The sequence below is a fragment of the Antechinus flavipes genome, chromosome 3 (assembly GCF_016432865.1).
Source record: "Antechinus flavipes isolate AdamAnt ecotype Samford, QLD, Australia chromosome 3, AdamAnt_v2, whole genome shotgun sequence".
NCBI classification, from domain to species: domain Eukaryota; kingdom Metazoa; phylum Chordata; class Mammalia; order Dasyuromorphia; family Dasyuridae; genus Antechinus; species Antechinus flavipes.
This window is the reverse complement of record NC_067400.1, coordinates 631,412,279-631,439,913: the sequence shown is the minus strand read 5'-3', so window position 1 is coordinate 631,439,913 and position 27,635 is coordinate 631,412,279. Positions and strand designations below refer to the sequence as shown.

Below are 27,635 nucleotides of genomic sequence, written 5' to 3'. Positions count from 1 at the left end.
GAAGTCCCTTCAACAGTCAGAAGTTGAGTGTGGTCTGACAGAAAGGAAATCTGAGAAAAATGATGGCATCCGGCTTTGGCGGGCTTTCTTGCTGAATTTCATTCTCCCAGTCACGCAGTTTCCCAAGCCAGAAGTCATCCTCAGCTCTCCTCTCTTCGGGCTCTCCTAACTCCAAAGACTTCTCTCTCCATCACAGCCATCCTTCTTGGTCCACTGCCCCCACCAGCCTTCTCCCCCTGGAAAATCACTCTCCCTCTGTGGCAGTACTCAGCTTGCTCATTTCTCCGGAGCTTCCATTTTAAGGAAAGGCTCAGGCCAGCGGTGTTCACTCCCCTCCTCCATCTGTGGGCTGTTTCCCTACCATGCTCCAACGTGGATGTTTTTTCTCCCCTCCAGCCTCCCGGTCACCTAAAATCCAAGCTCTTCTCTCTGTTTTGCACATACAATACTTTCGTGTCCCTTCCAGAACTCTGCCTTCTAACCAAACTGGGCAATTCTCCCCTCTACATGGCATGGCGGACCCCTGTGTGCCCTGCCTTTGCGCAAGCTGGAAATCCTGATCAAAACACCTTCTTTCCTGATTTGCCTTTCTTATGACTCCAACGTCCCATCAAACCTAAGTTCAAAGATCATTTCCCAAATTTCTCAATTCTTAGTGTTACCGCCAGGATCTGATCTTGACCACATTTTATATTTACTTATGTAAGGGTTTAGTAATTGAACTCCCCCTTCCCTCCCAGTTAGGTCCATGTAGTCATGGGACATAAGTGGGGATGACAAGGTGTTAATATGTTGCTAATACCAGGTGATGATCCTGTTACACAGTAGGAACATGGTGCTGGAATTAAAATGAAGCTGACTATTGGCTGGGCTAAGAACTGGACATCCCCCTGGAGGTTTAAAGTGGTCAGAGCTGTAGATAACCGGGAGGATGCACAGCAATTAGGCTGCCAGAAACGCACAAAGATGTAGATCCCTGAAAATTGGCAGTTCTTCCCAGGGAAGATGGAACTCTCTATGCTCTCTCATCCCAAATAAATTCAGTGATTTGAAGCACAGCAGGAAACACCCCAGCTGGGGTGGGGGGTAGGGGGGGAGGGAGAGGGGAGGAGAAGTGTATGTACATACTCCATCTAGAGCCAGAGAAGGAAAGCTTCAGAGAGCACTTCTGGCAGCAGAGAAGAGAACCCGCTATGGGCAGGGACTGGCTGGAGTTTGGGAGGGAGGCAGGGAGCCCCTGGAGAAGGCCGTGCCGTAGTGCCAGTGAGTGAGTGGGGGGAGAGCCCGTCCGGGGGCCACCAGCACGTTGCGGGGACAGACGAGGTGGGGACCGCAGGGAGGTGGGGTGCAGCCACGGGTGGGACAATAGGGCCGTCGAATCCTTCCAACTCAAAAGACCCCGGTCACTTCCAGGTGTAGAGTGGCCAGGAGAGCAGTGACAGGGACTGCTGGCATGCGTGGCAGAGGGAGGGGGCCTCCAGGATCCCAATGGAATTCTTATTGCTTTTCTAGGGACTGAGCTGAAGGAACGGACCCCTCCCGGACGTCGCGGCTCAGCACGTGGTCGCCAGGTTCAGGAGGAGGCGACCCACGTGCGGACTCCATTTCCCAGAACGCCTGCGCTGTGACGTCACTCACGCCCTCATGCTTTTTCAGATGCCCTGCAGAGCCCCAGGGCATGCTGGGAGTCTATACTACGCAGGCGCAGCTTCGCTCGGGACTGGACTGTTTGTTCGGCCCTTTGTTCTTGGGCCCCCCTGGGTGAGTGCGGGCGGGGCAGCCGAGTGCGGCGGGAGTCAGTGCGCAGGCGCGCCCCGGGCTCCCCGAGGGCGGGGGAGCCCCTCCTCCGCCTTACCCCCCGGGGGCACCGGAAGACACCGGGACCCTGCTTGGGTTAGTGAGCGTGGGAGTGTCCGTGCAGGGTTTCCGTGTGTGCCAGGCTTAGAGTGTGGGGACGAGTCTGCGGGGGAGGAGGGGGTGGGGCCGGTGCGTGTTTGCATGGGTGCATATGTGTGTGACGGGGGAGGGGCCGCGCGAGGTTGTCCAGAAGCGGGTTCAGGTGTGTGTGACAGGGGCGGAATCGGGGGCTGGGTGTGTGCCCGTGCGGGAGGGGGGAGGGAGGGGCGGGGGTGGTGTCTGAATGGGTGCGTATGTTTGTCCTAGGGCACCATTGTGCGTGCAAGTGTGAGACGGGGGCGGGGCCGCGGAGTGTCCGTGTGTGCCCGGGACGGGCTGCCGGGGGCGGAAGCGTTTGCCGGTAGGTGTGCAGGAGGAGGGCTGTGTTTGTGTCTGTCCCGGAGGGGGATTGCTGGAGTGTGTGGGACAGAGGGGAGCGGCTGGTGAGCACGCCCCCGGAACTGGGTGGGTGCCTGAGCCTGGGCGGGGGAGGGGCCGGCGGCCGGCGTGTGCATGTGTGTAACTGTGTGATTGTTCGCTGGTGGGTGCCTGAGCCTGGGCAGGGGAGGGGCCGGCATGTGTGTAACTCTGTGACTGTTCGCGGGTGGGTGCCTGAGCCTGGGCGGGGGAGGGGCCAGCGGCCGGCGTGTGCATGTGTGTAACTGTGTGACTGTTCGCGGGTGGGTGCCTGAGCCTGGGCGGGGGAGGGGCCAGCGGCCGGCGTGTGCATGTGTGCACCTGCGTGGGTTCCTGAGCCTCGGCGGGGAAGTAACCATCTGTGTAGCTGTATGATTGCTCATGAGTGGGTGCCTGAGCCTCCGGAGAGGGGCTGGGGAGGTATCCATCTGTGTAACTGTGTGATTGCTCATGAGTGGGTGCCTGAGCCTGCATGGGGGAGGGCTGGCGTGTGCATCCGTGTAACTGTGTGTGATTGCTCACTGGTGGGTACCTGAGTCTCGGCGGGGAGGTATCCATCTGTGTAGCTGTATGATTGCTCATGAGTGGGTGCCTGGGGGGGGAGGGGGGAGGTATCCATCTGTGTAGCTGTATGATTGCTCATGAGTGGGTGCCTGAGCCTGGGGGGGGGGGGCAGGACGGCGGCTTGTGTACGAGCTGCACACAGGACTTCTGGGTCTGAGTGTCTGAGGGAGTGGGCCGAGCCCCCAGTTTTGCCTCCGCTTCTCCCTGGGTCCCCGTGGGTCTGCGGGTGCTTGGGGGATTCCGCGGGGCCCCTTCATTGCAGCAGCTGGGGACAGAGGGAAGGGCGCTCCCTCTCCTTGGAGCCGCAGCCCCGGCTGGCGTTGTTCCCGGATGTCCCAGGGCCGCAGGAGCCCCCTGGAGTCAGAGAGACCCCCGCTCTCTGGGCCACCCTGCCCAAGTCCCTTTGACCCTGCCTGCTTGGTTTCCTCCTGGTCTCGCTGTGGGCCGGCCCTGGGGGTACGAGCCGGATGGGGTTCAAGATCACGGGGCCTTCACCCGAGTCTCTGAAGGAAGAATTCAGAAGGACAAGTGCATCAGCCGATGCGTGCGCACTGTCAGATTGCGGACTCCGAACGTGTGTGCACTGTCAGGTTGCCAGATCCCAAATAGAACGCACATGTGCCGGCAGACATGTATGTGCAGGCTCCAAACATGTAGCGTGTCAGCAGACATGTATTGCAAGGCAAGAGGTAAACATGTAACCTGTGCCAGCGATATGCATGTACACAGTGGATGCTGGCTCCAAACAGGCAACACGTGCCAGCACACATATATGTTCAGGCTTCAAACATGTAGCATGTCAGCAGACACACATGGCAAGGGAGGAAGTAAGCATGTAACATGTGCCAGACGACTTATTGCACTGTCAGGAGAAGGCTCCAAACATGTGACACGTGCCAACAGACATGTATGTACACTCTCAAGATACAGGCTCCAAACCTATAACCCATGCCGGCATACATGTGTGCACTCTCGGGATACAGACTCCAAACATGTAACGCACATGTGCCAGCAGATGTGTGTGCACAGTCAGGATTCCAGCTCCAAGCATGTCACACTTATGCCAACAGACATACACGTGCCCTCTCAGGATACGGGCTCCAAACGTGTAACGCATGAGCAGGCAGGTGTGTGCACACCTTGAGAAAGACAGGACAGTTTAGACCCATTTTCCCACGGGACGTTCTTAGGACTCAAAGCTGCTTTTGTGTCGGGACACTCTTGGGGAGAAGCTTTCCCCCCTCCCGGGGCCCTTGGCAGCTGAGGGAGACTTTGGGCTGGTCAGATGAAAGGCCAGTGGAGGAGGAGGGCCTAGAGCCCCCCAGTGCAGTGTGGGAGCAGGAGGGGAGCTTCAACAGGACATCATCAGGACTCCTTTTAGGGAGCCCAAAGGCTTTTGTATTTGCGGGAAAATGCAGGAACTTTGTACAAAAAGGGAGAACCAAAGGGAATGACTTGGAGCTCAGTCAGTCAGGGAGCATTTATTAAGTGCTTACTGTATACCAGTCACTGTATTAAGTAGCACCAGCAAAAAAGGAATAGTCTCTACTCACTTTTTTTTTTTCCTTTTGTCATTTTCTTGGCAAAGATCTTGGAGTAGTTGACCATTTCCTTCCAGCTCATTTTACAGATGAGTAAACTGAGGCAAATTGGGGGAAGTGACTTGTGCAAAATCACTCAGTTCGGGAGGGTCTGAGGTCACACTTGAACTCAGAAAGATAAGTCTATTTGACTCCAGCCTGGCTCTCTATGCAGTCACCCAGCTGCCCCCTCGGTCCTTTAGGGACCTCCCTTCAAAAGAGGGGTGTGGACACTTAAAAGGCAGCTGCAAAGGGGAAGATGGGTTAGGGCACAGAGAAAGCAAAAGAAAAAGGATGTAAATTAAGGCTGAGTTGAAAAGGTCTGTTAGAAAAGTCTTTAGCCTGGCCGCTTCCACCAGTCCGAAGCCCATCTGCTCGATGGACACTTGCTAATCCCTTCGTGCCTTGGACTGAGCAACAGGACAGTAGGTGACTCTCTGGGGGCAGGAAGCTCCGAAGGGATCATTCTATACATTGGTAGAAGAACAGTCAATATATCATCCAATGGAGTTGGCTGTGTTCTCTCCAAAACTCACTTTTCACAGCCATTACCCCCTTACTTTATGAAAGCCTTAATGCTAAGTGTGGGGGAACACTTAGTAACAGATGAGATGATGTTTCCCAGAATTAAAAGAGGAAAAAAGATGGGAGATGATGACATGAAGATAACTAGAGAGCAGCCTTGGGGAATAAGGGGTGGGCTGGTTGAGGAGAATTCTCCCCACTCGGGAGAGCAGGGCTTCTGGGAGGGAGCTAGAGAGCTAAATAAAGGGGGAAGCAGAGCAGGAAAGTGGAAGAAAGGAGGAAGTGGGGCAGGAAGATGGAAGAAAAGAAGCAGGTCATGAAGGTGGAAGAAAGGAGGAAACAGGGCAGGAAGGTGGAAGAAAGGAGGAATTAGGGCAGAAAAGTGTAAGAAAGGAGGAAGCAGGGCGTGAAGAGGGCATCAAGGGGCATGGCTGGTCACTGAGAGTACAGGGAAGCCATCGAACCTCTTGTTGCCTGGCCCAGGCCTACCCGAGACCTGCAAGCACAGGATTTCTAGGAGGCAGTTACCCCAACTAAAAGACCTCCTGCTACTTCCAGCCAGGAGTCCACCGGGAGGAGGAGGAGTCCAAAGCAGAGCTTACCTAGGAAGTTGGGGCCCCTTGGGAAGTAGAAGAGGCTGTGGGAGCCTCAGTGGGCCAAGCCCGTCTGCCTGTGGCTTAAAGCCTCAGGATCATTCTTTTGCTCCACTGACACTCAGGCTCAGGGACTCAGGCTTCTGCCTTTCTCTGCCCCTATTCCCGGTCCCTATCAGTCACAGTGCCATGGCTATGGGAAGGCCTTGGTCGTCTCCTAGTCGATTGATTTCTTCCACAAAGCTAGAATTCCACACTGTCATCCCCCATCGGGCCAGTGATTCCTTGGAGCTCCTCCCTCACCTATCCATCACCTCCTACTCTCCGTCCTGCTCTGGGACTCGAACATTCTTCCAGCTAAATAGGAAGACTTCCACAATAAAACTTTGGCAGGAGACTAGCCCAAAGAGTGGGCTTTACATTTTGGCAGCAAATGCCTCTTTGTAATTATAAATCCATTTCTAATGGGACTGTGTTTGTCCTAAACTAAATTATAATGTGGTTTCTTTTAAAATCACAAGTATTCTCATTTTAGGATAATTGTGATGTTTGACCCTCTATAGGTGGCTCATACTTTCATGTAAAATACACTTAAACTTGACATTAAGGCAATATGTTTAGCAATTATAAAGATAAGAGTTAAAATCATCATTGGATCAAAAGGAGTCTGTACTGATATCTAAATACAATCAGTCTAGAGTATCAAATTAATAAATGGATAAAGTGATTTTCTATGTAAGATAGTTTGGAAATTCATTCAACTGAAATAGTGATTTGATTGAAAAAAGTTTTGTTTCAACTCTTTTGCCAAACCATTAAGATTTATTTTAAATCTGTAACATATTATTATTATTATGCCTTTGATTTTTCTTTTATTGTAATTTTGGGAAACCATTGTATAAAAAGTGCTGTTCATATGAAAAATAATTCTTAAAAGTTGAGCCAATTGTATCATCAAGGAATTAACTCTTTTTTTGACCTAAATGTTTTGAAATGATGAAGTAGGCTATTAGAGAATGTAGTAACAATGTTTAAAAAACCTATATGTGCAATTAGGTATATTTTGATGTAAAAAGAATAAGAATAACTTTTTATGGAGAAAAAGTACAAAAGACCTTGTAAATTATACTTATGTGGAGACTTTGGAGACTTCCAGCTTCCCGGAAACCTTCTCTTTGAGCAAAATCTTGTCTGCCTGGGGAAAAGTTGCTGAAAAAAAGTAATGAAATTATTTATGAGAATTATAAAAGTTTACCTAGAATATCACACATTGTATTTACACATCTCAACAGACCCCAGGCTTTGAGATTCATTTCTTAAATAGTTAATCTGTCAGATTTTGGAATGCAAAAAATAAGAAATTGGTTCCAATTTGGGCACTCACTCATGGCATTTAACAAGCATTGATTATGTGTCGGGCACTGTGCTAAATGCTGGGGATCCTAAGTGAGGTGAAACAGCTTTTGCCCCTACAAAGCTTACTTTCCAATGGGTTTAGTCAAGTCAAGAAGTCAGCAAGCCTTTATTAAGCATCTGATATGGACCAGGCAACTCCGAGGCTCTTAAGATTCCAGGAATGGAAACGGAAAACAGGAGACAATTTATAAATAACTACAAACATGCATACACACACATATACATACATACCTATTTCCATCATTATAAGATAGGAGGCACAGTGGTTAGAGATCTAGGCCTGGAGGCCAAATATGGCTTCAGGTCCTTCCTGGTGTGTTGGACTCCTTTTGCTCTACTGTAAAATGAAAGTAGTAGGATCTATGTGATGGAGTTAAGATCAGATGAGATAATATTATAGGATCAGCTGACATAATATTTGTAAAGTACTTGTACCTGGCACAGAGTAGACACTAAATAAATATTTGTTTTCTCTTACATGCAATATATGTGTATGTGTATATATACATACATACACATGTATGTACAGTAAATTGCAGGAAATCAAACAGAAAAGGTGGACCAAGAAAGACTTCTTGTTGTAGATGGAATTTAGTCAATACTTGAAGGACTCAATTCAGGAAGTCTTGTGGCTGAGATCTCTTTGCCTTCTTTGAGAACTAAGATCTGCTTTCTTCCTTTGGAGCAGACATCTTTTTGTTTTCTCTCAGAGCCAAGATCTCTCAGCCTTTTGGAAGCCAGCTCTGAAGGTGCAAGTCCCACGTAGGTCTGAGCGAGAACTTGCCCTGCCCCCAGCTCCTGCTGGCTGCCTTTTCCACTGGGCCTCAACTTTCCCATTTGACCTTTTGGTGAGTGTCTTTCAGTATTGCCAGCAGCAGGCCTCCCGATCAGACTTGGCTCCTAGGACGGCTTTCTCCCAGGCTATTTGTTGAAGCTCTCCATGACATCCCAAAGTCCCGGTGCCATCCTCAACTGTACCACTGGGTCACGGTTGTTCGGCCTTCTTGTCAGATGCTCATCCAGAGCATCAGATGTAGGGAGAACTCTGGGTCTGGGGTCATTGAGGCTTTGACTGGTTTCAGCCCATCTGCTATTCTAAGCTTCTTCTGCCCTTTGGGTCTCTCTATAAGAATGGGGAAGGAGGTAAGTGAGGTTGAAAAATAGTCTTCATTTTCAAACCTTCTTTTCCTAGCCTGACAATACCCGCTGACCTCCTCTTTTTGTTGGCGTCTGTTCCCTGAGGACAAGTCCAGGAGCTTGGTAACTCCTTTTGGACCTCTATAAATCCCTGCGGGCCAATTTCTGCCTAGAAGGAGAAAGGGAAAACTTCTACCCCAGCTTCTTCTTTCCCAACTCAACCTTCGAGTCCTGGAATCAGAAGAAATGGCTCCTGGGACCCAGAGACCTCCACCCCAGGTAAGTGTAGACCATCCACAGACCTGACTAGTATCAGTCAACTTGGCTACTCAGCTTGGCCCAGATTGTGATTATTATTTTTTAAGGATCCTCCTCTAAGACAATGTCAGCCTTTTAGGAAATCAGCGAGGTAATTCCTTTTTCTGTTCTTTCCTCAGTGATCACTGGCAATCCTCCTCAGAATACACCGGACTTGCCAGCTTCTCACAAACTCTTCCCAGAATTTTTTTAACGTTTCACTTAAGATCTTTTGGGTGATCTTTTCTCGCCTCCACGCTCTCATACCTCACGGGTAGAGCACACACCTTCTCCCTGACTCCATAGGGATGAGCATTTCATATTAAGACATTTCTCCACTTTTATTATTCCAACACAAAACAAACTTCAAACGTACAATGCTTTTCTCAACATGTTTTTGGCCTTGAAATGACTGGTTTCAAGTGTTGGCTCTGGTAGTCTGAAAGATGATAGGAGTATGGGGCAGATCCCAACTCTGGTTCAGTTTCCTCCTCTTAGTTGATGAGGGTTGGACCAGATGAATCCTGGAGTCTCACCTCTAAATCAAATGACTTTGACTGTTTAGGTGTTGGTGACGTTCAAGGATATTATGGTGGATTTCACCGAGGAGGAGTGGGGGCTCCTGGAACCTTCTCAGAAGGAGCTCTACAAGGAGGTCACGCTGGAGAATGTCCAAAACCTACTCTGCCTCGGTAAGGACCAGTCCCGGTAACTAAATCTGCCAGCAAAGCAATGTCTTCCCTCCCCTTCCAGTTGGGCATTTATCAGTTGTTCAAAGCAAAAGTGTTTGTCTCTCCACAAGGTCTTCCAGCTTCCTGGCTTTCCTGTGAGAGGTCTTTGAAAGTGAATGGCTAGACCACAGAGGGTATAGACACAAAGGCTTCTTTATTTCCCTGGGAGAGGGAGATGTGTGCCGGGGTCACCTCCAGGAGGAGAACCTGGAAAAAGAATCAGTGTGGTGTGACAGCAATAGGGAGACAAAGGCAACGGTGAGAAAGGCTGTCTGGTGATAAAGGTCCATTCACAGCAGGGCTTCCTGTGTGGGCCACCTGCGTCTGCCCGAGCTCAGGGACCACCGTTCTGTGCTTTAGTTGTCACAGAGTTCCCATAGAGGGCGAGCTCGGGGACCACCAGTCTGTGTTTTAGTTGTCACAGAGTTCCCATAGAGGGTGAGCTCGGGGACCACCAGTCTGTGTTTTAGTTGTCACGGTTCCCACAGAGGGTGAGTTCAGGGACCACTGTTCTGTGTTTTAGTTGTCACAGAGTTCCCACAGAGGGTGAGCTCGGGGACCACCAGTCTGTGTTTTAGTTGTCACAGAGTTCCCACAGAGGGTGAGCTCGGGGACCACCAGTCTGTGTTTTAGTTGTCACGGTTCCCACAGAGGGTGAGTTCAGGGACCACTGTTCTGTATTTTAGTTGTCACAGAGTTCCCACAGAAGGTGAGCAGAAGGGATTGTTGTTTCACCACAGCTGGCTTGCTGAACATTAACTCTGGAAAGCAGGGTGTCTCCTAATAGTAAAAAGAGGGCCAGACTTGGCAGAGGGAACCTGACATCTTTAGGGTACATGATAGGAAGCTGGGACATTGGTCCTCCTGAAATCGCCTTTTTCCTATTGTAGCTAGTTTCAACTCAAAACTCAAACCAGCCTTACAGAATCTTGGGGATTATGTAGAGCAGGACTTGAAATATTTTTTTCATTTGCGACTCCTTGTTGCCCAAGAAATTTGTATGCGACCCTGGGCTTGTAAGTATATAAATCAAACATTTACAATAAATCATTATTTTACAACCCCAAATTCAGTTATGGGATCCCACAGGGAATTGCGACCCACAGTTTAAGAACTTTTGATTCAGTATATACTCTGTTAGAATTTATTTTTTCCTAGAAAATTGCTGAAAAGTGCTCATGCAGCTTTTCCTTGAAGACAAGCAGAGACACTCAAAGTGGCCACTTCTTCCTTCTGTTCTTCAGAGAATTCTTCTGGGTCATTCAGGGTCCTTATGCTGCTCGGAGGAGCAAAGAGAGAATTGGGGGGCAATTGAGAGGTTTGGAAAAGCTGCTGTGGGGAGTGGAAGATGGAGGCAGTCAGGGAGTGGTCCGGGGGAGGCCTGGATGCAGGTGGGCCCAGCTGAGGTCACAGAACCTGCACTGTGTGGCCCAGACAGTCTGGACTCTGCATCCCTGCAGGTCCTGGGAACAGAGGCCACTGCCTCCTGAGAGTGGCCAGAAAAGGCCGAGGCTTCCAGGAGTCCTCCACCCCCAGTCGTCCTTCTCACCTTTGTGGCCCGGTCTTGGTCTCTGTTCTCAGAAAATAAATGGCGATCTGTGTGATAGGTCGAGACTCCCGGGAATCCCAGGAAAGCAGAAGTCTTTGGGGTCTCTGGTGTTGGGTCCAGTCAAATCCCGTCAGCTTTAGAACCAGACAGAGGGAGTACTGGGAGCTGAGCAGGATCCAGGGAGGGATCGAGGCCTTAGGCCAAACCTGCTTTTGGAGACTGGGCAAGAGACCGGCATCTAGGCAATGGGTTGGGAGTGAGAGACCGACATCCAGGCAACAGGCTGGGAAAGAGACCAGCATCCAGGCAACGGGTAGGGGCGAGAGTCCAGCATCCAAGCAACAGGTGGGGGTGAGACACCGGCACCCAGGCAATGGGTTGGGAGTGAGAGACCGGCATCCAGGCAATGGGCTGGGGGCGAGAGTCCGGCATCCAGGCAATGGGCTGGTAGAGAGCCTGGCATCCAGGCAACTGGCTGGGGGCAAGAGTCCAGCATCCAGGCAACGGGCTGGGGGTGAGAGACTGGCATCCAGGTAATGGGCTGGTGGCTATGCCCTGGTTCCCACCTGGGCCTCAGGCAGACAGTGGAAATGGTTTGATGGTCACTAAGCCTTGGTTCAGAAAGGAAGGCCAAAGTGAATCCCTGCTGTCCTGAACTCATGTCTGGTGTCCAGAACTAGAGAGGGTGTGGGAAGAAGCCTCAGGGCTGAGCCAGCAAAGGAGGGTGTTTTTGTATGGAAAGGAATCGAGTTCAAGAGGAAAATCAATGGATAGGAGGGACAAGAAGAGCTGTTTAGGGGGAGAGTAAGGTTAGTGAGGAAATAGTCAAAATCATAATAATCATGAGAAGAAGAACTACCATATATAGGGCCTACAAAATGTGGGCCAAAAAATTCCAGGTGTAACAGAAGTCCCTTAGAACTCCAAGCATGATTAATCAATTTATTAGGAAGTCCTGGAGGCCCTAATTAATTGAATCCAAAATCTTCCTCATAATCAAGGTTTCCTTTTGCTTGAGAGTGACCAGTATTTATACAAATCGAGAGCACCATTTTGTCAACAGGATTTCACAGGCCAGGAGACCTCCACTAATCAGCTTCAGGTCATCTCAGCTGGCGCTTTCCAGAGGTCATGAGAACCTTTCAGCAGCTTCTCAGGGCCTTCCACCAAGACCCCAGTGTTTGACCAGCGGTACCCTAAGGTCCAAGAAAGATATGTCAGGGAGAAAATATAATTCATTGTCATTATCATAACAAGTGACATAATTGTCATAGTATCGACATCATATCATTGTTATTGTCATAACAAAATGTGCATGGGATGGATCCACCCATAAAAACAGTGGTAGCAGAATGCATTAGGAAATAGAACCAGACAGCATTTTGGGTCTAAAAATCAGCCTTGACACAAGGATTCATAAAGCATTCTGATGAAAGGTTGAAGTCCAGCTCCAGTATGAAATAAGGGGGTGAGTCAGGGGCCAGGTGGAAAGAATTCCTTTTGAAATCTTCAAATTTATTGATGAGAGGGACAAATATATATGCCTTTAATGCTCATAGAGCCAATAAAAATTATATTCTTTGCTATTCCCATAAACTTTCTAACAAGCTCAGTCTACTCAGATGCAAATGATTAAGCCCAGATTATGGCTACTCCAAAAGAGATATGAATAGTTGTGATCTACATCAAAGTAAACTTGTTATCCCAATGTCCTGAAGTCCCTTTCTCCCAAATGCCTTTAGTCTCCTCGTGGGCTTCTTTTCCTGTCCTAAAAGTTCAAAGGTATGACTTTGATCCATTATAAAGCCGAGTTTGCATTTGCTTCAGTTGCCAGGTTTCTTATCAATATATTAACAAGTATGTCTCCGCTATTGGAAAAGGAAGTTGATGAGCCAGGCTACTGTAAGCATCAACACCTGAAATGGATTCTTACCTCCTAGCCCTCTACAATGAATTCATTGCTGGAATTCTCTAATACATTTTGGACCTGTGCCTTACACTCACTCCCCTGTGTACCCTTTGACACCATGATAACCCTAGATCTATATAGATCTATAGGGAAAAGATCTCTTTACACAACACAAGTGATACGTGCTGCTTTTGATTGTTGCAAACATCTGGAAATCACTGATTAAATAATGATCTAAGACTATAATGGAAGATTTGGTGCCGTGAAAAATATTGAAAATGTCAGAAAAGGCTGGAAAGAGTAGTCTGGACTGATGTAGGGAGAAGTGAGCAGAATCAGGAGAAGGGTTCTGATTAGTGCAGTGAACAGTTCTGACTCCAGAGCACTGCTACTCCAAATCTTTTAGTCTTAGAACTTGTTTCATAAACACAAATAAAGTGTGTTGTGAAGCTCCCCCTACCACTGCAGTCATTTATTCTGCTCAGTATTTTAAATTTATACATCAAGTGCTTAGTATGAAGACTTAGATGAATTTTACCCCACAAAGATCCAAGCTAATGCTTTCAGTCCCCTCTGTAATTATAAAATATAAAATTTTATTTTACTTTATATTATGGAAATTTACCGTGGGGCTTTCTGTAAGGATTATTTGAAAATTTCGTAAGATCTCATGTTTACCGTTATCCGCAAGATTTCAATTTCAATTTATTTTAAATTTTGTTTTAAGAGAAATGGTATTTTTAGTTAAATAACTTGGAAAATGTTGATCATAATATGTTATATTAAATGAATTCTAAATATAGTTGGATTTTTTTCTCTGAACAAATGTTTGCAGTATTTGGTTCCACATCTGACCAACCCAATCTTCAATTTGTTTCTTCAGTGAGTTGATTTAATGATAGTAATAATAACAATAACTAAAAAGACAATTATAATTAGCATTTATATCTTACTTGCTGTGAGCCAGTTACTTTGCTAGATACTTAACAGAGATTACCGCTTTTGATACAATTCTGGAATAAAGGTAACTATTTTTTGTAATCTCCATTTTACAATTGAGGAACCAGAGGAAATCAGACTTGTCGGGACTCACTTTGATAGTAAGTATCTAACAAAGGATTTGAACCCTGCCTGCTAGACCCATCTCTAAACTGACTGCAGAAAGTCTTTCCTTTTATAAATTCATATTATGCAAATTTGACTTCCTGGAGGAACACCAGGACTCCTGTGCTTCAGGAAATCAAACTGTTCTGTCTGTTGAGTCCCAGGTACTAAAGTCACTTCATTGGCAAGAACCACAGAGCCATAGAAGTAGCTAATGGTAAGGGAAAAGTCTGTGGACCGATCCACTTACATTATGCAAGAACTGGCAAAATTCATAGATAAAAATATAGTAAAAATATTCCCACACACATTGATGGAATGGAAAACGACTGGAAAATTTTGTAAGCTCTCATGCTGAGATAGAAATTCATTTTTTAACTTCCCAAACAAGTCAACAAAATAAATAACTAGTTATTGTTAGAGTTCAAATGTTGGAGTTTGTTCTCAGAGGACAGCCGGTTTAGAGGCTTAGAGGCCTTCGGATGTAGCTGCAGCCTCTGCCTCTGCCTTCTTCTGCCTCCAACAGAGATGGAAGATCTCTCTTATCTCCTTCTGGGGGGCCCAGCCACCAATTTGCCGCGGAGAGAGGGCTTCTGGCGTAGCTCCACTGAAGTCCGTCAAAAGTGTTCTCTGCAGCAGAGTCGTTTCTCTCGAGTCTAGCGCGATCAGCCAGCCAAGAGGAAAAAGTGTATTCTGGAATGGCTGTCTCGCCTTATATCTGAACCTTCTGAGAGAATGGGATTATGGGTTTTCTCCCATAGTGCTCTCTGGCCCAAAGAGCTTTAAGGTGTGGACTTTGAGTAAAGGTGGGAACACAAGCCTTGTCTTGATTAGTTCTACTTAGTACCTTGTTTCAGGTTCTGGCCAAAACAACTTCTTGTAAGATTAGATCAACTCTAATTACTTAGCAGTTAGTAAGGATTCCAACATCTCCCCCTTTCTTTTGTTTTAAAACATAGGGGGTTTCTGAGGGGGTACACATTAATCCATCAATATGGGCCAGAACTTTGTAACAGATATACATGGTATACATAAATCCATCAATATAGGAGGCATTATACATAATTTACAAAAGCACACAGCAATATAACACAGGCTAGTGGTAATGTAACAAATAACATGAATCAACATGAAAATTTAACTACTGCAAAAGTCTCATCAACAATATTTCATCTCAAGAAATCCAATGATTCTTGCAATTGCTTAAAATACATAAGCACATAGTAATATAACACAGGCTAGTAGTAATGTAACAAATAACAAGAATCAATCTGAAAATTTACACATGTCCATAAGTCCTAGAAACAGTCCAATAGGATTCCATTGTCCATTAGTTCATGTGCCAGGAATCTAATAATTCTTATGAGCACAATCAGCAACAGAACCACCCGATATTTCTTGGGTCTTCTCCTTTGTTTCAAGGGTCTGCTCCATCTTTCTGCGATGGACAAGGCGAATGCGGCTCGTAGGCACCCATCTGATTCCTTCTCCACCTGTAGAGATGCAAGCAAATCCTCTCCCCCAAGCAGTTAGTCTATCTGGTCCCTTCCATTCACCACTTTCTGGGTCTCTCCACATCACCTGGCGATTATCTAAAGATAGTGGAGCTGCTCGCACTGGACACTGCTCTTCTGCTGGGTTATAAAACCTGTCTGCTGGAGCCAGTGCATCTTTATCAAAGATTAAAAAATTAATGGTATAGAGAACTAAATTTAGAAGTTCTCTAGGGTTACCCGTGGCTCCTCCTTTCTTTTGTTTTTGGAGGAGTGTCTTAATGTCTCTGTTTCTTCTTTCTACTATTGCTTGACCTTGAGGATTGAAGGGTATGCCAGTAGTGTGTAGAATCTTATATTGTGCACAAAAGTGTTCAAAATGTTTGGAGGTATATGCCGGTCCATTATCTGTTTTTATTTCTTGTGGCACACCCATAATTGCGAATGCTTGAATGAGGAATTCAGTGACCACTCGGGCTGTCTCTTTTGCTGCTGGTATGGCAAAAGTGAATCCTGAAAAGGTGTCTACCACAACGTGGATAAAAGACAGACGACCAAAAGATTTATAATGAGTCACATCCATTTGCCAGATTTCATTGGGTCTCAAACCACGAGGGTTCTTCCCTGGAGGCAGTGTAGGAGCGTGGAAGGGAAGGCAAGCTGTACAGCTTTTCACTATGCTCCTAGCTTCTTCTTTTGTAATCCCAAACTGTAAACGCAAAGCTCGAGCAGCCTGATGGTATTTAGAGTGGGATTCCTGGACCTCCTGAAATAAAGGCGTACTGGCCAACATAGTTAAAAGGCTATCTGCCTTTGAATTTCCATCAAAAATAGGACCTGGAAGTCCACTATGTGAATGGACATGCAGGATATAAATCTTTCCTGGATGCTTTCTCACTTGCTCTTGAAGTTCCTTAAAGAGCTGATATATATTAGAAGCTGCAAATTTTATTTGGGCTGTGGCAATTCTTTGTACCACACCTACTGAATAGGCTGAATCAGATATTATATTTATGTCGCCTGGGTAATAAGTGAGAGCTAGCATGATCGCATATAATTCGTTCTGCTGAGTGGACTGAAAAGGAGTTCTGACTACTCTTTTTACAGTTAGATCATGAGAGTATACAGCACAAATATTTTGTTTGGCTGCGTCTGTAAAAATGGTTGGTCCTTCAAGAGGAACCTTAGAAACCTTCTCCTCAAAAATCCATTGCCAATTATGCAGTAGTCTGGTTATCTTTAATGGAGATCCATGTGCAAAATTTGGAGCCATGGCCAATAAAATCTGCCACTCTGGGATGGTTTCACAGCATACATTAATTTGTGCATTTGTATAGAAGGTATATATCTTGTCAGGTCTTGTCCCAGATAATTGTACTGCTCGCTTAATGGCCTTTAATAGAATTCTAGCCACAAGCACTGGGTAAGGCGTAAGGCTTTGTTCTGGTTGTGCTGGGAGATTCACCCACTCTATCACACTGTCTCCTTGATGAAGGACTGCTGTGGGTGCTTCTTTTGTAGCAAAAACTGATATTTCCAAGGGTTTTTGAGTTACTCTCTCAACTACATTGGATAAAGCCAGTTCAACTTCTCTCAAGGTCTCTTGAGCTTCTTTTGTAAGCCGGCGTGGTGAATTTAAAGCAGTGTCTCCCCTTAAAATGTCATATAGGGGTTGCAATTGATTGGTAGTTAAACCTAATACTGGACGCATCCATTGGATATCTCCTATTAATTTTTGGAAATCATTTAAGGTGTTCAACCTCTCTGTTCTTAAAGACAGTTTTTGTAGTGTAAGTGCCTTAGGATATATTTCATATCCTAAATATTGAAAAGGAGCATGCCTTTGAATTTTTTCTGTAGCGATATGAAGTTTGTAGTATCTTAGTGTTTCTATGGTTTTTTGTAGACATGCTTCTAGAATTTGTTCCTCCGGTGCACATCCCAATATATCATCCATATAATGTAATAGCATAACTTTTGGAAATGCTTTTCTTATTGGAGCAAGAGCAGCAGCAACATACATTTGACACATAGTGGGGCTGTTCTTCATACCCTGTGGCAAAACCGTCCATTCATATCTTTTATAAGGCTCAGCTAAATTGACACTGGGCACCGAAAAGGCAAATCTCTTCATATCCTCCTTATCCAGAGGAATGGAATAGAAACAATCCTTGATGTCTATAACCCAAAGAGGCCATTCTCTAGGAAGCTGAGTAGGAGATGGAAGTCCAGGCTGAAGAGTTCCCATAGTTTCCATCTGTTCGTTCACTTTTCTTAAATCAGTGAGCATCCTCCATTTTCCCGATTTCTTTTTTACAACGAACACTGGTGAATTCCAAGGACTTAGAGAAGGTTGTAAATGCCCTTGTTCAAGCTGCTCCTGTACTATATCTAATAAGGCCTGAATTTTATCGCTACTTAAGGGCCACTGTTCTATCCACACTGGTGTATCAGTTTTCCATTGGATAGGAATAGGTGAAAGTGTTGGCAGGCCTTCAACAGCAGCCCTGCTTAAAAAACCGAAGTACTCATTTTTAACCCCAATTGTTGTAAAACGTCTCTTCCCCACAGATTGATGGGGATTTTTTCAACTATAAAAGGAGTAAAAACTCCTGTTTTGCCTTCAAAAGTCCATCTCATAGGGGCAGCACTAACTTCAGCTGCTATTGATCCTCCTACTCCAGACATATAGGTATCTGCTTTAATCTTTGGCCAGTGACTGGGCCAACTGGCACCTCTAATAACTGTACGATCCGCACCTGTGTCTACCAATCCTTCCAATGGTAGGCCATTTATATAGATAGTGAGCATAGGTCGGTCAGCTGTTACTGCTGCTGTCCAATATATTTCTGGTTTTTGTGGTCTGGAGTCAGAACCTGGGTGACTATCACGAGGCTGCTTATTAGGATCCTGTATGAGTAACCCTGATGCTACTACGTCTCCTGGGTGATAAGTCACACATTGACTACCTGTATTAGTGACTGGGATATTATCTACACATTCCCCAGTTTCCCACATCAGTGTGTGGATGGACACTGTTTTGTACATACAAGAAGGTGAAATGGTCAAGCCTACTGTGCCTGGAGGTAAGGGATCCATAGGCTGGAGAGGAACAGATTTCACCTCTCCAGGGGGTATCTCAGTTGTCCCAGCTGCATACAGCTCTATTCTCCCCAATTGTAATTCCTTCTGCCATCAGGTTGCTTCCTGGCTGGTTGACTGTGTAATCCCCTTCTCCCATCATATGGCTTTCTGGTTGATTGGTCATGTCTGGGTACTGGACTTCTAGGCACTCTCTGGGTGCACCATTGGCTGCCATCATGCCCCAAGTGTTTTTTGCCTTGGGCCCTGGGGCTGGGCCCCTCATCCCGTTTCCCTGAATCTGTCTGCATTCTGAGGCCCAATGGAAGCCTCTGTTGCATTTTGGACATGGGGTTTGGGGTCTTGTTCTCCCACCTTGTCTTCCCATTCTATCTCTATACCAACATTGAGCTTTCAGATGTCCTACTTTTCCACACTGAAAGCATCTACGAGTCTCTCTGGAAGTCCCTTGCCAAGAGGGACTCTGTCTTCTCATGTTTGGATTTTGGGAAGTCTGCATCATAGCCTGGCTATAAAAGGCACCTGTGCCCACTGTGGCACAGCGTCTTATGAGTTCCTCTAAAGGAGCATCCTTGCGCAGTCCTAGTATAATTCTTCTGCAAACCTCATTAGCATTTTCCTTAGCAAGTTGCCTTATCAAGATGTCTGTTATTGCATTTTCTCCATTTGTTCTTATGATAGCTGTCTGCAAGCGTCCCACAAAGTCAGCGAAGGGTTCATTTGGCCCTTGTGTTATTTTTGTGAAGGCCCCCCCCTTGTCGTCTTTATTGTGAAGAGAAGCCCACGCTTTGATAGCATTATCAGCAATTTGCTGATATGCTGCTACAGAATAACTAATTTGTGCTGTGACATCTGCATAAGGACCTGTACCTGTTAGTAGGTCACAGGTGATTGCAGTATGAACTCCACTTTGAATATTTTGTTGGGCTTGTATCCTACAGAGCTCACTATATTCAGAAAGCCACAAGTAGTTCTGTCCAGGTTCTAGGCATATTTTTGCTATCGATTTCCAGTCATTAGGGGTCAAGATTTCAAAAGACAAATTTTGCAATAGCATCTTAACATAAGCTGATGTAGCCCCATAAAGAGTGCAAGCTTTTTTCAGGTCTTTGAGGATTTCTATATCAAAAGGTGAGTATCTTCTACTTTCTTGACCTGAAGAATTAAACTGTTGAATTACAGGAAAAATGTGGTGTTGAAATTCTAATACATTTTTCCCTTCTTCTCTGGCCTTAATTAGTCCCTTTTGCAATCTACTCAAAGGAGCAGCTGGATGCTGGGGGGGAGGTGCTGGATGCCGGGGGGGAGGTGCTGGATGCTGGGGAGGAGGTGCTGGATGCTGGGGGGAAGGTGCTAGATGCTGGGGGGGAGGTGCTGGTGCTGTCACTGCCCCCCCCACTACCCCTCCTCCCTCCATCCCGGAGGGTGGAGTTGATGAAGGAGAGTCAATTACCTGCTCCTCAGGTGGGGCTGAGGCTGCCTCAGATTCACCCCACCCTTGAGCCTCACTTAAGTCTCCCTGCCCTGTGGGGATATGGCCATTAATCTGTTCTTTGTCTTCCTCCTTTATCTCAGGCTTCCCCCTTTGGATATCCTGGTATTTTAAGGCCATCTGTATTGTATTGTATAAATAGAACACTGCAATGGAAACTGAACGAGGACCGTTTTCATTGTTATATGCAGACATCTGTTGACCAACCAATGCCCAGTTTTTTAGAGAGATTTGCTTTTCCTCTAAGAACCAAGGGGAGGTGCGTTTTAATGTAGCCAGAAGTCTAGCTGTCTGTCCCCAAGTTACAAGTAGCCCTTGATCTTCTATCAGCTTAAGCAGGCTTTCTATAGCACCACTCTTGGGTGGGTCTGGGGTTGGGGTGGGGATGGAGAATCTTTACCTAGGATCTGTCCCATTTCAGCCAAAAAAGGTTGTACTCACTCAGTTCCTGGTCACTGGAGACTTCTTCAGTGAAAGTAGGGTCCTTGGTTCCCACGCTTGGGCGCCAAATGTTAGAGTTCAAATGTTGGAGTTTGTTCTCAGAGGACAGCCGGTTTAGAGGCTTAGAGGCCTTCGGATGTAGCTGCAGCCTCTGCCTCTGCCTTCTTCTGCCTCCAACAGAGATGGAAGATCTCTCTTATCTCCTTCTGGGGGGCCCAGCCACCAATTTGCCGCGGAGAGAGGGCTTCTGGCGTAGCTCCACTGAAGTCCGTCAAAAGTGTTCTCTGCAGCAGAGTCGTTTCTCTCGAGTCTAGCGCGATCAGCCAGCCAAGAGGAAAAAGTGTATTCTGGAATGGCTGTCTCGCCTTATATCTGAACCTTCTGAGAGAATGGGATTATGGGTTTTCTCCCATAGTGCTCTCTGGCCCAAAGAGCTTTAAGGTGTGGACTTTGAGTAAAGGTGGGAACACAAGCCTTGTCTTGATTAGTTCTACTTAGTACCTTGTTTCAGGTTCTGGCCAAAACAACTTCTTGTAAGATTAGATCAACTCTAATTACTTAGCAGTTAGTAAGGATTCCAACAAGTTATTATATGAAAAAATTTATTTTTCTCTTGGCTAATGATGAGTAACATATTAAATGATACATGTTAATGTTGAATTGCATATGTTTCTTTGGGCTTTTTATTTTAAACCGTTTTTATATATAAAATAACCTTTGTAAGGAAAGGATTCTTCAAACCTAACTTTCTTCTTTTTACCATTGGCACAGTGGCTATACTCACAGAAACTCTGTGGAATGGCTGACCTGGATTGCCAACTAGTTCCTTTGAACATTTGCTTGTAGAAGAATAGCAACATAAGCAGAAGATAAGTTCAAATCAGAAAGTAGCCTTACTTTCTACACTGTGATGAGAGGCAATGTAAGGGCTATTTCTATAGAATGTATGTTTTACTCTATGAGGGTTTAAGATGGCTTGTAATAGCTGTGTCTACTGATCGTGTTTTTCCAAAAGTCCATATTCTTCACTGGAAGAATGGGAACATATGTAGTTTCTTGATGTGTTTATTATAGCACTGATGTGATGAGATTACAAGATGATTGTAATTGTGGATTAAGGCAGCTGGTATAGTATACAGAAATTAAACGAAGTATATGTATAATTGTGCCATAGATTTGTTCTTGTATATAAGCCTTTTCTTATATGGAACATATAACATGGAAACAATTTGAGGACAGGTTGAGAAACCAAAACAATATGTTATACTTAGAAGTGATCAGTTTGATGATTACTCACTTCGTGAAAACCAAAATCATTATTGGCATAAGCCTAATCATAATGACTTGGAGTCCCTGCACAAAGACACTTATTATGCTTCAAACATGCACATACTTGTTCTTAGGGAAATATGTTGATCACAAAACTTACTGAATAAAGTGCCTCTAAAAAGTTGCATGAACCACCGAATGTGACATGGTATTAAAAGACCAATAGTGAATCTTGTTGTTTATTTCCTGACAGGATGATGGACTCAAGATACAGTATGAAAGAATTTTTTAAAAATAAATAATGGATGATGGCTATCCCAAAAAAGTGATGAGCCAGAAAAAATCCATTATGCTTCAAAGGAATAAAGAAATCAGGGTTGGCAATCATAAATGGATATGATATGATAGATAATGAAATAATATAAATATATAATATATGTATAGCAAATAACAATGTCTTTGGATCTGATTAGAAAAGAAGGAAAGTTGGGCATAACACTGAAAATTAATGTGACAGTCAAGAAGAGTAAGCCCTTAATTGTACACTATTTCAAAGTCAGACTTTTTATACAGCAAAATAACTATTTGGATATATATATATATATATTGTATTTAACTTACACTTTAACATATTTAACATGTATTGGTCAACTTGCCATCTGGGGGAAGGGGTGGAGGGGAAGGAGGGAAAAAGTTGGAACAAAAGGATTTGCAACTGTCAGTGCTGAAAAATTACCTATGCATATATCTTGTAAATAAAAAGCTATAAAAGAAGAAGAGTAAGCCTTCTCACTTTACTATATGAAATTTACCAAGAGTGGCCTTGCGATAGTGCATTCAAACTGATCCATATAGAATAGCAGGAAGATGACCCGAGACTGACAAAATTATAAATATAGTTAAAAATAGGCATTTGAAGAAAAAAATAAGAGGGTACAGATGGCAGTAGAGAAAAGCCATGTAGCACCATGGACAGAACATGCTTAATTACCAGGTCACTCAGCTGTTATGAGCTTATGTCCTGAGTTGTGGAGGATAATGAGAATGCTGGGCATGGCTGTGTCACAGATTTGTAGTGATGATCCAGGGTTGGTAAAGCTCTTTCTAAAACAAACCATCTGATAGATGTGACCAAATGGTGTTTCCAAAGATTGATTCTACCTGTTTGTTTGAAAGCTTTTTTTTTTGACTGAGGAAATTTTGTGTGTATGTGTTTATATATATATATATAATATATATGATTATTTTCTTCAGGTACGGAGACTGGGCTTGAAGTGAACAAGATGACTACAAAGCTGAGCATTTTTGTGGAAGAATGTGGTCTGCAAAGATTCATGACTGATGATCCCTCTGACTTCAATTGGAGAGAAATTAAGGAGAAGTTTTATAAATGTAATGAATGTGGGAAGACTTTCTGCTACAGATCACTCCTTATTTGTCATCAGAGTATCCATACTGGCAGGAAACCTTATGAATGTAAACTGTGTGGAAAGACTTCAGATAAAGCTTCAGATATGGCTTTACATGAGAGAATTCACAGTAGGGAAAAAATCTACAAATGTAATCAATGTGGAAAAGTTTTCAGATACAACTCCAGTTTTATTAAACACCAGAGACTTCATAATGCAGAGAAACCTTATGAATGTGACCATTGTGGAAAGACTTTCCGAAAGAACTCCCATCTTGCTGCCCATCAGAGAATCCACACTGGAAAGAAATCTTTTGAATGTAATCGATGGGAAAAGGCTTCAGATAAATCTTCAGATAAAGCTTTATATCCAAGAATCCACATTAGAGAGAAAGCCTATGAATGTAATCAGTGTGGAAAGACTTTCACGCAGAGAGCCAATCTTGCTTTACATCAGAGAATTCATACTGGAGAGAAACCTTACGAATGTAATCAGTGTGGAAAGGCTTTCACCAAGAGCTCAAATCTTGGTGTACATCAAAGAATGCACACTGGAGAGAAACCTTATGAATGCAATCAATGTGGAAAAGCTTTTAGATACAGCTCCAGTCTTACTGAGCATGAGAAAATCCACACTGGAGAGAAACCTTATGAATGTAACCAGTGTGGAAAGGCTTTCACACGGAACTCCCGTCTTGTTTTACATCAGAGAATCCACACTGGAGAGAAACTTTTTGAATGTAATCAGTGTGGAAAGGCTTTTACACAGAGCTCCAGTCTCACAGTACATCGGAGAATCCACACTGGAGAGAAACCTTTTGAATGTAGTCAGTGTGGAAAGGCTTTCAGAGAGAGCTCCCATCTTGGTGCCCATCAAAGAATCCATACTGGAGAGAAACCTTATGAATGTAGTCAGTGTGGAAAGGCTTTCACGGAGAGCTCCCATCTTAGTGCCCATCAGAGAATCCACACTGGAGCAAAACCTTATGAATGTAATCAGTGTGGAAAGGCTTTCACAAAGAGCTCTAGTCTTACTGTACATCAGAGAATGCATACTGGAAAGAAACCTTTTGAATGTAATCAGTGTGGAAAGGCTTTCACACGAAAATCCCGTCTTGCTGCACATCAGAGACTCCACAGTGAGGAGAAACTTTTTGAATGTAATCAGTGTGGAAAGACTTTTACACAGAGCTCAAGTCTTGCAGTACATCAGACAATCCACACTGGGGAAAAACCTCATCAGTGTAACCAGTGTGGGAAAGCTTTTACACGACGGGGCAATCTTGCTGCACATCAGAAAATTCACACTGGAGAGAAACCTTTTGAATGTATACAATGTGGAAAGACTTTCAGAATCCGTTCTAGTCTTGCTAAACATCAGAAGATCCACACTGGAGAAAAATCTCATCAACGTAATTAACTTTCATCAAGACCTCCAAACTTGCTGCATATCAGAGATTCCACACTGGAGAGAAACTTCATGAGTGTCATGAAAGTGGCAGAGCTTTTAGTTACCATTCTTAGCTTTTTCTAAATGAGGGGTATATACAATGGCAAGAAACCTTGTGAATGTAATCAAGGTGGAAAGGTGTTCACAAGGACCTCTCATATTGGTTCCTGTCAGAGAATCCACACTGGAGAAAAATCTTATGGTTGCAATCAGTGGGAATAACTTTTAGAATCATCTGCATTCTTGCTGTACATGAGAGTATTCACATTGAAGAGAAAATGTGGCAAGGCTTTCACAAAGAGCTCTGGGCTTGGTACCCAACAGAGAATCCACACTGAAGAGAGATCTTATGAATGTAATCGGTATGAAAAGGTTGTCACATGGATGATCTTGTTGCACATCACAGAAGCCACATGCATTTTGAATGTAATCAATGTGGAAAAGCTTTCAGAATCAGATCCAGTCTTGCTAAACATCGGAGAATTCACACTTGGAAAAAATTTTATTAATATAGAAAGAGTTTAACAAAGAGCTCCACTTTTGTTAGATATCAAAACAATCCACATTGTAGAAAAACTTTCCGAATGTAATCATTGTGGAAAGACCTTCACACAGAACTCCCATCTGGCTGCACATCAGAGAATCCACATTGGAAAGAAACCTTATGAATGTAAACAATGTGTAGTGTAGTGGGTGAAAGATGAAATTACTGAGAAAACAAAAGTTTCTGAACGTTTTTGACTTAATAAGCAATGCATGCCAATTGCCTATCAAATTGGGATCAGATCTCTTCAACATATTCCTGGATTCTAAAGTGCAGTGGGAAATAGACTTTTATACATAAGAACAATCAAATACAGTCGGCTAATTAAAAGGAAACAGTATAATATTAGGTGGTCTGATTTCTAATTGGAAGAAAGATTAGGGACTTTCCAAGTTGGAAGGTGGAAAATGAACAGGTGCAATTCCCTGAAATCAGAAAAAGGAAGGATTCCACTCCCTTCACCCTCAATTGTCTGTGAATAATCAAAGTAACATGCAAACAATAAATGTTGATCAGCATAAGGCCAATTTTCAGATAAGATATATGGATTGCTTGAGATGTATAATTGTGAGAAAATTTCTCGCATCAGTCTTTATATCTGACCAGGTTTCTGGTCAGCATAATGTAGGTCTTTAGTTAGGGGTCACTAAGCAATAAGCAGGAATGATCCAGCTTCCTGGTCTTGCAGGGGTAGGTCAAATATAATAAGATTTTCTCACAATTCCCACAACTGAATTAAGTTTTTTTATGGAACAGAAGTTGTACTGGACCCATAAATGAATAGAAAGGGAAATGGACTAGCTCCGGAATTGAGTCACAGGATGAGTCAGTGTGTTTCACTCAGTTCTCGCTATCATTTGCTGTTCTAATCTCAATTTTCTCAATTCCCCTTTCCATTTAGGGAAGACTGGGCAATCCACTCCCTTTGTGAATCATTTATTGTTAAGTCAACCTTACAAGCTTTTCATATGTTGATAATTAGAAGTATAAAAATTAGGTTTTAAATCAAACTACTTAGTTGACATTTTTAAGAAAAGATATTTACATATCAAAGAGACCAAGAAAACTGAAACAAAACACCAAAGCAATACAATAATTATCATCAATATTAACTAACACCAAGTCTCCTTGAATCCTTGTGACCTGTTCTCAATGTCTATTTCATCAGCACATTCTGAGTCCTAGATAGCTCATATGGTCCCTGAATTTCTTCTTTGGGGCATTCTCAAGGCAGCGTTGAAGTAGACTTTGATCCTCTGGATCACTTGTAGAGATCCCTAGATAATTCTGCTAAAATCTGCCAGTAGTAAGACTCAATACAATTTAATACAATCTATTAAATTTGATTCTCTAATTCTTAAACTTCAAATAATTTTCATTTTTAATATGCTACTTACTGTTTCTATCTTTACCTAAATTATGTGCCTGATATGAGTCTAAAAAAATTGAGGATGTGACTCTTCTGTTTTAAATTTATCAGACATTTCAAAAAGGGGAAATAATTTCATTTTCTTTGTACTTATCTGACTTAACAGTTTGTAAAGATTCCAACACTTATCAATACAATTTTATATGTAAAATTCTTAATCCAGTTTTGAAAATTTATTACTAAAACATATGCAAAGCCTAAATTTCCCTGCTGGATACACTTTCAAGCTAATCAAATACATATGTATAATTTTCAAAGAAAACAGTATAATCCTGTTGCTTTCTAAAAACCCACTCCTCCATTTAATTAGGAAACTTTTACGTTACATTTTTTGTCTTATTACCTTGTTTAATTCTCACCCTTTGGAGAATATCATTCTTATATTATAACAATTGCAAATCCGGATTAAAATTGAAAGATTTTTCATACTTGCATCCTTTTATTGTTGTTTGTCCTTCATTCACAAAGACAACCACGACTTCAAGGAGATAATGGCATGGCATGCAAGTGAATTGAATTTGAGTGTGGGAGGGGTTGTGCAAGGTCACCAACCTTACTGTCTCTTCCAGAACCATCTGGGTCCAGTGGCCAGATATAGGTCAGGATGCCTGAGGATAACTTTGGATGCACTGGAAGATCTTGCCTTTTTAAGCTAAGGTGGGGTTTTTATATTATTTTTATTTTCCCCAGTTACATAGAAAAAGAAATTTAGATTATACATATACATTCATTTTTTAAAAACATTTCCATACGAATCATGTTGGGAGAGAAAAGTTAATACAAATGGGGAAAAATCACAAGAAAGAAAAAACAAGAAAAAAGAAACAGTGAAAATAGTATGTGTTAATTTACTTTCAGTCTCCATAGTTCTCTGTCTGCATGTGGATGGCGTTTTCTATACCAAGCTTACTGGGATTGTCTTGGATCACTGAACTGCTGAGAAGAACCACGACCATCATAGTTGTTCATCATTCAATCCTTCTGTCATTGTGTACAATAGCCTCCTGGCTCTGCTTGCCTCACTTGGCATTAGTTCCTGTAAATCTTTTCAGGCTTTTCTAAAATCAGCCTGTTCATTATTTTTTATAGAAAATCATATTCCATTGTCTTCATATGCCATAACTTATTTAGCTATTCCCCAATGGGTGGGCATCTACTCATTTTCCAATTCTTTGCCAACACAAAAAGAGCTGCGCCAAAAATTTTTGCACTTGTGGGTCCTTTTCCTTTTTTATGTTTCTTTAGGATACAGACCCAGGAATGGCACTGCTGGATCAAAGAGTACATAT

At 43.9% G+C, this 27,635-nt stretch overlaps 1 protein-coding gene across 3 annotated transcripts; it reads left to right on the top strand.

Annotated features, from left to right (window-relative positions):
• Positions 1-1,682: 1,682 nt before the first annotated feature.
• On the top strand, positions 1,683-26,780 carry LOC127556796 (zinc finger protein 420-like). Of its 3 annotated transcripts, none has more exons than XM_051990226.1 (4): positions 1,683-1,761; positions 8,184-8,407; positions 8,991-9,117; positions 22,770-26,780. In XM_051990226.1, exons 2-4 carry the CDS (start codon positions 8,375-8,377, stop codon positions 24,341-24,343), a joined length of 1,734 nt encoding a protein of 577 aa, XP_051846186.1. In that variant the 5' UTR covers positions 1,683-1,761; positions 8,184-8,374; the 3' UTR covers positions 24,344-26,780. The 3 variants fall into 3 exon arrangements, with proteins under 3 accessions (XP_051846186.1, XP_051846185.1, XP_051846184.1); XM_051990225.1 differs by lacking the exon at positions 1,683-1,761 and adding an exon at positions 3,002-3,566 and having other exon boundaries at positions 7,702-8,407; XM_051990224.1 differs by lacking the exon at positions 1,683-1,761 and adding an exon at positions 6,388-7,839.
• Positions 26,781-27,635: the final 855 nt, after the last annotated feature.

What these genes read in the sequence shown, in the direction of transcription:
- LOC127556796 (XM_051990226.1), top strand. Translation starts at nt 8,375, where the DNA reads ATGGCTCCTGGGACCCAGAGACCTCCACCCCAG. An exon ending in CCCAGAGACCTCCACCCCAG is followed by an intron (nt 8,408 to 8,990) that starts GTAAGTGTAGAC and finishes TTGACTGTTTAG; the next exon opens with GTGTTGGTGACGTTCAAGGA. An exon ending in CCAAAACCTACTCTGCCTCG is followed by an intron (nt 9,118 to 22,769) that starts GTAAGGACCAGT and finishes TATTTTCTTCAG; the next exon opens with GTACGGAGACTGGGCTTGAA.